An 11,085-nucleotide genomic window follows, 5' to 3' on the forward strand; every position below is an offset into this window, starting at 1 on the left:
TTTTATTTACTGAATAAACAATTCCAATTTGTGTGGTTTTCTGTCAAAGAACATCAAGGTCAAGGGCCACATATGCTGAAAACTCAACAATTCCACTTCATAGTTGTTGAAATAATGCAGATTTTAATATTCAAGGGAGATTCATCATTCAACCTTCTATCTTGGGGACCAAGACAAGGACTGTGGCTTCAACACAAGGCACAGGTGGAGCCAATTAGACACAGGTGCAAACAATCAGGGGGTGTGGCCTGTAATCACAAAGGAGGGAAAGAAGGACAGGAAGTAACAGACCAGACCAAAGGAAAACAGAGAACATGAACAGACCAAAGTAGAAGAGCGAGGAAGCAATATTATATGACATAACCGATGTCTTTATTCAGATGTTGATCATTGGTTTTAGATGCCAATTTACAACATTCTGTTCTAGTGTGTGTCATTTAAGGGTTTTCAGTCAAAACTTTGATGGGGAATTTCAGTGTGGAATTCTTCATCTTGATCTTGTAGTCTTCCTCAAACTCCTCATTCTGGGCCACAGTGAAATGGTTCTTCCAGTCCCCAACCTTCCCTGAAGAAGCACCACAATAATCAGCAGCCACAACTTTTAGCTGAAGACAAAGATTTAACTTTAATTTCATGCTGTTGGACTTGACGGTACCTTTTCTGATGAAGGAAGAAACTTTGAAATTCATCCCAGGAAATCCTGACAGGTTAATGTTGTTATTTGTTTTCATTTTATCAAACTGCACCAGGTCGATGATTCTCTCCATCTCCTCAGAAGAAGGAGACAAACCAAGAAAGGTGGAGAGTTTCTCTATTTCTCTTCCAGTGTTCTGAGGAACCAGAACAAATATTAACATGATAAAATTCAGCATTAAGAAATGAAACAAAGGAGAACTTAATAACGACACAAACACTGAGAAAAACATAAAGTACCTCGATCAGATCTTCATAGAACATGAAATGGACATTGGAATAACTCTGTTTTCTTTTCCACCAGTTGTTCACATGGTCATACCAGGATCCAAACATCACTGGCAGGAAGATGTGCAGTGATATTATGCAGTAAACGTCTGAGCAAATATACAGTATGTGAAGTTTAACACGCACTCTTTCCTGCCATGAATCTCTTCAGGTAACTGTCCCAGTCTCCAGGCTCAGGGAAGATTACAGTCATGCGTTCAAAGTGGTAGTAAGACACCACACTGTCCTTGGCGTTACGAGCCACGTAGACAATCTAAACCAAAAAGAAATAACTGCTCAAATAAAGATATATTTACATAGTTATGGCATAAAGTATTTACCTTCACCCATGTAAACAGCATTTCTTACTAGCATAATTAATATGAACTTTCAGAAAGGATATCTTCAATAAGACTCCACAGGTCACTAACCCTGCAGTTTTTCTCCCACACAGACTTTGGAATCAGATGAACTGGTAGATGGGTCTTCATTATTCGAGGAGAAGTTTTCACGCTTTCGGCGTGATCTGTTCCCAAGAATAAGGGTTCAGATTCACGTGATGCTGTAGAGATATAAAATATAAAAGAAAACAATACATCAACTTGGTGTTATCCAGGGATGAAGATTCTTTTTTTTGAATAAAAAATAGAACCAAAACTTTTCATGTATTCTAAATAACCTGTCAGTCGACTCGGAATGGTGATCTCCAAGTTTGGCACTCTTTCATGGTGGGACATTGACGTTGGACCAAAAAACAACAAATCAAGTATGTAACAGAGCCAAGTGTTCCCTAAAGAGAGAGAGAGAGTGTGAATACAGAGGCTGAAATAAGCTAAACAGAAGAGAAACGTGTATTTATAACTGTGTAATAACCTGCTTTAGGATATGATGCAATAAAAACATCATCTGGCCGGGCTTGAAATTTTTGAACATTCTCCCAGTTTGATGTGAAGTAATGGGTCATAGAGATTCCGTGAAAGTCAAAGAGTTCTGGTCGAGGAGGAAGGTCCATCCTTTAAAGAAAAGCTTAAACATCTGATCATTTAGTCAGAAATTTGGACGTGATAAGATCACAAAGAGCAACAACATACAAAAGTTTCATAACGCATTATTTTAAGCAAATACTGAGCATTGTCATTTTAAAAACATAATGATAATTTAACGACTTACAGAGTAAATTAAGTGAGTCAGGACACAAAGAAAAAATATGAATAACAAATTAAATCTAGCCAAAATAAAGAAAATCGCTCAATGACACAGAGCAAAAGGTGTAACGCTGTAGCATAAGCCCAAAGCCTGACTGGAGGAGACAGAAGCAGCGTAAACTAAATAAAGTTACCTGAGAGAGGCAGGACAAATATGAGGTGATCTGACTGAAGGGAAGAAATATTCCTGTTTAGTTATTCAAACACAAAATGGTTCTGGGAATGATGTAAATAATTAATTTTGTAATCAACTATCACCTTAGACAGATGAGGCACGGCACATGATGAGATGTCGCAACAAGAATTATCAGCAGGGAGCTTGTTTATAATAATAATAAAATATCCCACTTTAAATATTTTATAGCTTCTTCAAGAACGGGGTGATCTGGGTCAAAGGCCACATGTGTTTAAGAGTTTCATTGAGGCCCCTGGCCTTTGACCTCTTTTAAATCATAAATCCATCCATCCATCCACCCCCTGATTTTCTATGTTGATTGTGATTAATGGGTTAATAATTTAATTTACTGTCTCATCTGTTGTAACAATATTTTTACGGATTAAATTTGATCTTAGTTCTATAATGAACAGACCCATTTCCCAACTTGTCCTGTCTGCTTGTTGGAATGAAGGACCCCTTCTTGGTTTGTGTCATTAAGAGTAAACAGAGTGGACACAGAGAGAAAAGGAGGGTGGGATGAGAGGAAGCTCTGAGGCCAGTAATTCAGTGTAATGATGTATGGTGGAATGAGAACAAACCACAATTAAACACCAACCATCCCATCAGTAACCAACAGTCAGGTGCTTTCTGCCTCGCAGAGTGAAATATACAGTATCGATCATTAACAGGTCGTAGAACGCTAAGTTCATTCATCCATGAAACATTGAAGCTCAGATTGGCTCCTGCTGCTCTTTTTTCTTCAACACTTACTATAATAAAATAATCAACACATCGGACTCAGTTCACTGTAAAATATACAATTCCAACAAAGTCCAAGATCCAAAAGGTGTTTAATAAGCAAAAACAGGTTGGTACACAGGAGGTCAGGCAACAAAGGCAAAGATTAAAAAGTCCTCAGGCAATGAGGACTCGCAGTCCAAATAATCAAATAGTCTCTAGAATAGGCAAGGAAACAATGCTTGGACAAGGACATTGGGACAAGCGGAACACGTGGAGACCAAGCCAAGGCCTGTGGCTTCAACACAAGGCACAGGTGGAGCCAATTAGACACAGGTGCAAACAATCAGGGGGTGTGGCCTGTAATCACAAAGGAGGGAAAGAAGGACAGGAAGTAACAGACCAGACCAAAGGAAAACAGAGAACATGAACAGACCAAAGTAGAAGAGCGAGGAAGCAATATTGTATGACGTGACATAACCGATGTCTTTATTCAGATGTTGATCATTGGTTTTAGATAACAATTTACAACATTCTATTCTAGTGTGTGTCATTTAAGGGTTTTCAGTCAAAACTAGGAAGAAACTTTGAAATTCATCCCAGCAAATCCTGACATGTTAACGTTGTTATTTGTTTTCATTTTATCAAACTGCACCAGGTCGATGATTCTCTCCATCTCCTCGGGAGAAGGAGACAAACCAAGAAAGGTGGAGAGTTTCTCTATTTCTCTTCCAGTGTTCTGAGGAACCAGAACGAATATTAACATGATAAAAATCAGCATTAAGAAATTAAACTAAGGAGAACTTAATATACAGTATGTGAAGTTTAACACGCACTCTTTCCTGCCATGAATCTCTTCAGGTAACTGTTCCAGTCTCATATTTCAATCAATATTACCCTAGACAGATGAGGGACCGTACGTGACGAGCATGTGTTAACAAAAATTGCCAACGGAGAGCTTGTTTGTATGGAAACTTGGAGCTATCAAATATTTTCCAACCTGTTGAAGAGCACAGTGATCAGAGTCAAAGGCCACACATGTTCAATGGTCTCAGAGATTGCCCTGAAGTAATCAGAGTGGGACACAACCTGAAAGTTGTTCAGATTAACAGAAAGATATGCTGAGTTCAGTGTTGTTCTACCATGTGCATCTTTCCATGAGAATAGAATAGAACCAGCTGAACCTTCATGTACTTATTGCCCCTTTTTTTCTTGATCCCAGAGTTGATTCATCACAAGTAAACAGTAAACTATTAACAAAGGTTTGGTGTAGCCAGGGAAAATGGCAGAACAGAAGCATAGACTTTCAGTGTAACAGACAGCAGGGACATCCAGGAGAGAGACAGAGGGGCTGGGACTGTGCCATTTAATAGGCAGCACCCAGATGCAGCCCATCACTCAAATCATGACCTGCAAGACACTGAGAGACAAAGTCACAGCGTCCAGCAGAGTCACATCAAACATTATGTAATTTTTGTACTATAAGCAGCTTCTTTTTTCACACACTATGAACCCTGCGGCCTATACAACGGCGCAGCTAATTTATAGATTTTTACTGGCTAACGGCCATGGGGGGACATGTTGGAAAAGATTATGCGTCACAGACACTTTGATTTTGTCATTTGTCAAACCCTTATCATTCAAAACACATACAGAAATGCATATGACGCAGCTTTCAAGTCAAAGGTAATCGATCTGGCCGTTAAAGAAGGAAATAGAGGTACTGCACGTAATCTTGCCATCAGTTAATTGATGTTGGAGGCAGCAGCGGGAAGAATTTAGTAAATGTAAAAGGATGACAAAAACTTTCAGAGGACATAAAAGAAGATGGCCCAAATTTAAAAAAAAAATGCAGACAGATCCAGATCCAGCTAAAAAAAAAACAAAGCAAAAACTGCAGATTTTCAGGCACAGTGTGAAAAAAAGCATCATGTCATAAATTAATAGTTAACAAATAATTTCCATGTACTGTCTTTCTGCTTAAATATCTCATGTTGCAACTCCAAAACTAATTTTATCAAACAGCACCAGGACGGTGACTTTTTTTCCAGCTGCTTAGTTTCTCTGTTCTATGGAAACACAACACTCAGCTTCTAAAATATTCTGTGCTCCTTATAAAAAGTTGAAATCATCAGTTATGGAGCTGGTTTGGGATAAATGGTCCTACCAGAATCCAAACACTGCTGGCAAAAGATAGATAGACAGAGGGACGGACAGACTCTGAGCACAACAAACATCAGGTAAATACCCATATTTTGTGTTCTATCTTCACCTAGTGATCAGAAACGTTATCACATAGTCAGACACAGTGACTACTTTGGTAGTCACTTTGTTTTTACAACACAGCTGAGCAAACTCTAAAGAGGCAGATAACTAGTTTCAATCAAGATTCAAGAGTACTTTATTGATCCCTTTAGGGGGTGTCCATCAGGGAAATCACACTGAATCGTTTCTTTTAAAATGTCAAATATCAGGTATAGTATAGTATAGTATAGTATAGTATAGTACAGGGGTGGGCAAACATTTTGATTCGTGGGCCACAGTGGGTTCTAACATTTGACAAAGGGGCCGGACCAGGAGCAGATGGATGGATGGAGTGCTTTGGTAACCTCGCCTCATTGGAGAAAAAATACACATCTTGGGATATGGAGAAAACATGTGCTTTAATTTCAAATGAAAATGAAGAGAAGCATTACAACAAAATATCTGACTTTGGAATGAGTCTTAAAACACTTAAAATCAAATGAATAAAATGTGCCTTTTTAAAAAAAATTAATAACCATTTCTATTTTAAAGCACTGAAAGTTCTGTTATCCTTCAGGATATCACCATCACTCTCCTCCTGACTGTCTTTTTTCTAGTGGGAAAACACCAGAATTGCAGTGAAAATTTAACATTAACAAGGTTTATTCATTTAATTTTTCAAGTTTGGCGGGCCGGATTAAAACGTTTAACGGGCCGCGTGTGGCCCCCGGGCCTTAGTTTGCCCATGCCTGGTATAGTATATGTTGCCAATATGGTTGTACAGGAGGCCCAGGGTGGGACAGATCCATGAGAGATCCACGAGTCAAATAAAGATTCAACATTGAATCATACAGTTTAGCTTTATAATTTATTGCTGGCATCACTATCAGTACAAGCCTGATCCCATTTAACAGCCTAATCTTAGTGAAATTACTCATCAATTAATCCTCTTATGAAGGCTAAGCCTTATTTGAGTGGGAGTTTAAATCTCGTCACGAAACCGAAGTGTGGAGTTCTTCATTTTCTGCTTGTAGTCTTGATCAAATTCTTTATTCTGGGCCTCGGTGAAATGGTTCTTCCAGTCTGCCACCTTTCCTGTAGAGAGTCAGGGAGTCATGTGACTCACGTGGATTTAAAATGGAAAGACAGAAGTTCAGCATGGGCGTAGCAGACCTACCTTTTCTCATGAAAGGAGACACCCCTTGGTCCATGATTGGGACAGTGGAATAGTTTGTCATTTTGTTTTTCTTCATATTGTCAAATTTGGCTCCGGTTAAAACGGTTTCCTTCTCATGAGCCGAAGGAGACAACCCAAGGAAGGAACAGAGCCTGTCGAGCTCCTGCCCAGGGTCCTGCATTGAAGGACAAAGAGCTTTGTTTGAACATTCTGTCAAATCAATTCAGATACCAGCTACAGATGATCTCACCTCGATAAGATCTTCGTAGAACATGTAGTGAATATTTGAATAGTTCTGTTTCTTCTCCCACCAGCCTTTCACGTGGTCGTACCACGACCCAAACGTCACTGAATTATGATTGAATAGACAGAATTATATTATATATTATCAATAATATACTTTTTAAAAACCTCAATAAAAAGAGTTTGAACCTTTTCCCATCATGAAACGGTGCAGAAAGGTGTCCCAGTCCCCTGGTTCTGGCTGGATAAGGTTCATACGGTCAAAGTGGAAATAGGACACCACGTTGTCCTTTGCATTGCGAGCTACATAGACGATCTGCACAAAGAGAAAGCAGAAAATGAGACCTTTCGGTGCCAACTGTCGAAAAAAAAAATGTTTGTGTTAGAGTTTTGGGGATGTGACTGTTACCCTGCAGTTCTGCTCCCAGAAAGACCTGGGCAGGAACTGGACTGGCAGGTGAGTTTTGATGAGGCGGGGAGTGGTGGTAAGACGATCCGCAGCATCTTTACCTGCCGTGAGTACACAGGCACGTTATCTTGTCTTATCTCACCTTGTCTTAGTCTTTTCTCGTCTTTTTGGCTTTTTAACGAGGCTCAACAGGATGGCAGATTGCGACCTTAGCTTTGGCCAAACAGCCAAGATGGTGTCAATGACCTCCGCAGCTGGTTTTTGCCTCTTGCACAGGGTCACAAACTAATTACACTTTCACTGAATGCTAGTACATTACAAAAAGGACTTTGAACTGTTTTATGTGAATGAAACGAGCTTCATAAAGTGTAATTACATTCCTTTGAGGCTCTAAAGGTTAAACCGGGTCAGAAAAATGACGCACGGCTGTGTAGTGTGTTGTCTGGGTAGAGTGACAGTGATGTAACCTGTGCGCTCAGAAGGTCCATTAGGTATGTAGACCTCCAGAAATGGCACTCTTTCATGAATAGGGATGGAAGTCTGACGCTCTGGAGACGTCTGTCCAAAATACAGTAGGTCCAGGATGCAGGAAACCCACGTGGTTCCTGAGATGAGTACATTTTTTTCAGCCCATAATACACCTGGCCAATCAATGTAGTCATCAAATAACAGAAAATAGTGAATACACCCACCAGCTTTGGGATACGTTGCTATGACGATGTCATCTGGTCTGGCTTTGAAGTTCTGGATATTGTCCCAGTTTTGAGTGAAGTAGTTGGTCATGTAGACTCCATGGAAGTCAAACAGCGTTGGACGAGGTGGCTTCTCCATCTAAATATGCAAACATGGCAGTTTTACTACTTAATAACGCAAATCTGTCTTTTTTTAGGTCTACTTCCTGACAGTCTCTTCTTTATTTTTTACACTGAATCAACTCAAATACACTAGACATTATAAATAAAATCAATTTGAATCTTGATGTTATCGTGTCATAGAACACTTAAGATCAGCTTTTGGAACACACTTGCAACATCCAAGTGGACCTTGTCCTATAATCTTTTCCCCCTCATTCTCCTGTCTGTGAATAAAATATGCATCTCTGCAAATTTCCTCACATAGTCTTTGCTGAGCACAGCATCTAGACACAGTTAAAAGTAAAAAACAGAATTCCTCCAGTCAGTTACTTTCAATTATTTCAAGTTTAGACTTTTTCTAATACTGACAATATACAATATTGCTGTATAAAAAGTGAGAAAAAGCCACAAACGGACACTCACCCTGTTGAGTATCAGCCCAGAATAAAGGCTGTTTAAAGGTCACTGCTTGCCTGGAGATGTTACATAACTTCCTTTAATTACAATAGATGTGTACATTCCACTGTGACATCATACATGTGCAGCTATCAGCAGCGTTACTACACAACCTTTGAACTTGAAGATAGTTTGTGTTTATCTTGTTATTATGTGTTCTACCATATGTTCCTGTCTTCTTTTAGAAGTACTTTAGAAGTTAGGCATGGTAGAATCATTAGCAGGTGTAATAGAGATCAGAGACATTACTTTGACAGGATTGTTTTTTAGACCACTGTAATCTCAGGAGACAATCAGGCTGGAGGTGTTAAACACCCATTGCAAAACGGGTCAGCATTATGGTGTTAATAAGCTTATTTGCATGAAGAATGTGAACTTTGATCTAGCCATCTGGGAAGACAATGGAGAACAAGGACTGCACCAGCATTCAAAGAGGACGAGGTCATCCAAGAAGAAGGACTGGATTGGACTGAATTAGCATCAATAATTTACATATGTGTTTCTATAAAAGATTGGGTCAAGGGATAGTTAGGTCGTCAGACTTCATGCCCTGGCAATGGACTCTGTTATTATAGGGTTATGAACTGGCCCGGGGCTCTGTAATATTTGTATCTTGAATTGGTTCTGTTGCTAAATACATATTGAAATTGGCATTTTTCTTCTTGAAGTCTTCATTCAAAGAACACGCGGATTAGAAGCTACACACGAGAGGTATTGCAATCCAACAAACTGTATACACATTGTATATCTTCGAGTGCGGGGCTCCATGCTGATTAGCACAGTTGCTTCATAGAAAGGAGGCCTTGGGCTCAATTTCAGCTTGAAATGGGCGTCAACCTCCCCTGGAGGTCACACTAGAGGTTTCGCAATAAAGTCCATTGCTTAAGTTTAAAAAGCAGGAACAGCTTCATTCTTCTGTCATTTGCAGCAGCCTCCGCCCTGAGGAGTGGATTTGTTGTTTTTAACCTTCCGACAGAGAACAATAAACTCTGGGTGCGTGATATGTAATAAAGCTGCACAATTTTCAGAAATGATCACAACTGTGGAAGAGAAACAGGATGAAATTACTCTTTAATGATGAGATGAGCTAATTAGACATATGAGTTACTTATCAATGTCAGTTATTTATTAATCTAACACACATCCAATCCGGTTTAGGTTCCTGTGTGAAACTGAAGTGGGGATCCATCATTTTTATTTCTTCATTAAACTCTTCATTCTCTGCCACAGTGAAATGATTCCTGTGATTCCATTCTGCAAACTGCTGTTGGTTCTGAGGTTCCATTTCACATGAAGTGAGGCATCTTTTATGTCCATGATGGCAGCTGGTAAGCGGTCGACCATGTTGTTGTTTCTATGTTAAACTGCATAACTCACCTCTTCTCCTCCACGGTGGCGGACAGGCCCAGAAAGTGGCAGTTTGTCCTCTTTCCTTTCAGCATTCAACAAAGCCAACACCAGGACGCACAGACAACTCAGAGAGAACATTTCCCACTCATTAGAGACCAACAACCTTAAACAAACCTCTATCAGGTCTCCTAGAAGGCATAATGGAGGTGTGAATACGTCTGTTTTTTCTTCCACCAGACCCTCACGATGCTGCATGACTCGATTAAGATTAGAAATTTTAAAGAGTTTGTCAGATATCAAATGTTTGTAAAGATGCACATGATCACAATGGACTGCAGATAAGAACGCAGGACTGGGGGTGTTTTAAGAAATTAAACAAATGAATGCTTGAGGCAGTTTTACTTTGTTCTGGATCTGACTGACCTGAAATACATGCAAACATGTCTGAGACTGTAATAATTAAATATGACCTGAAATTTCATACACTTTTGAAATACTTTTACATTTGTCACTCTGTAATTTCTATACATTTCTGTTAAAATAAGAAACAGTTGCTATGAGATCTGCTTCAGGTCTGCAACGAACATGCGTGAAAACAACAGTTTAATAAATGTGATGGGAAAAAAATGCAAATATGAAGATAAAACATAACTCAACTGAAATTTGGAAGTCTGGTTTCATCAGTTGGGCTAGTAACACGATTCATGTCACATGCTGCCAAAACACACACACACACACACACACACACACACACACACACACACACACAAAACCACTGCAGAAAAACAACCTTCCTCTCATTGCACCATTTGATGCTAAAAGGATCAAATGTCCCCACCAGCAGCAAATATAAGCGTATATCTAGGGACTGGATTTAATCACCACACTCAGAAGCGTGTAAAGAATTTCACCATGAAACCTGATGAACTTTAGAGTTTGTGAACTGATTTGATGTGTGTATGTAAACAAATTACAGACAAGCACCAGTTATTTACTAACTTGGAGTTTACAGATAGTTACCAACTGTAGAAGCTCTGATAACAGAGCAGTGATGTCAACAGAAATGTGTCAAATGGTGTGTTTGATAAACAGAGAGAAGCATGCACACACTAAACTGTTCCACACATCTTTAACTGGAGAAAAAAAATCCAATGAAGGATTAATCACTGACACATTCACATGCTTCAGCTTGTTCCACGCTTAATGAACATTTTTAGGAAACCTGTTTTGCATCCTATAATGTAATTTTGTAATTATTATTAAGTTTCTCATATAGCTTCCATGACGTATAA

At 39.3% G+C, this 11,085-nt stretch overlaps 2 protein-coding genes across 3 annotated transcripts; both read right to left on the minus strand.

The window, feature by feature from the left end:
* Positions 1 to 102: 102 nt before the first annotated feature.
* Positions 103 to 2,355, minus strand: LOC130530064 (cytosolic sulfotransferase 3-like). 2 transcript variants are annotated; one of them, XM_057040936.1, is made up of 8 exons: positions 2,300 to 2,355; positions 1,834 to 1,973; positions 1,640 to 1,750; positions 1,392 to 1,522; positions 1,108 to 1,234; positions 934 to 1,031; positions 656 to 830; positions 103 to 565 (listed from the first exon to the last, which is right to left on the minus strand). In XM_057040936.1, exons 2-8 carry the CDS (start codon positions 1,970 to 1,972, stop codon positions 438 to 440), a joined length of 909 nt encoding a protein of 302 aa, XP_056896916.1. In that variant the 5' UTR covers position 1,973; positions 2,300 to 2,355; the 3' UTR covers positions 103 to 437. The 2 variants fall into 2 exon arrangements, with proteins under 2 accessions (XP_056896916.1, XP_056896915.1); XM_057040935.1 differs by lacking the exon at positions 2,300 to 2,355 and adding an exon at positions 2,131 to 2,276.
* Positions 2,356 to 5,698: 3,343 nt separating this feature from the next.
* Positions 5,699 to 10,684, minus strand: LOC130530056 (cytosolic sulfotransferase 1-like). Its single transcript, XM_057040927.1, has 8 exons — positions 9,821 to 10,684; positions 7,826 to 7,964; positions 7,601 to 7,738; positions 7,134 to 7,234; positions 6,914 to 7,040; positions 6,732 to 6,829; positions 6,482 to 6,656; positions 5,699 to 6,399 (listed from the first exon to the last, which is right to left on the minus strand). Exons 1-8 carry the CDS (start codon positions 10,046 to 10,048, stop codon positions 6,287 to 6,289), a joined length of 1,119 nt encoding a protein of 372 aa, XP_056896907.1. The 5' UTR covers positions 10,049 to 10,684; the 3' UTR covers positions 5,699 to 6,286.
* Between the last annotated feature and the right edge of the window lie 401 nt (positions 10,685 to 11,085).

This window comes from Takifugu flavidus, chromosome 8 (genome assembly GCF_003711565.1).
Source record: "Takifugu flavidus isolate HTHZ2018 chromosome 8, ASM371156v2, whole genome shotgun sequence".
Taxonomy (NCBI): domain Eukaryota; kingdom Metazoa; phylum Chordata; class Actinopteri; order Tetraodontiformes; family Tetraodontidae; genus Takifugu; species Takifugu flavidus.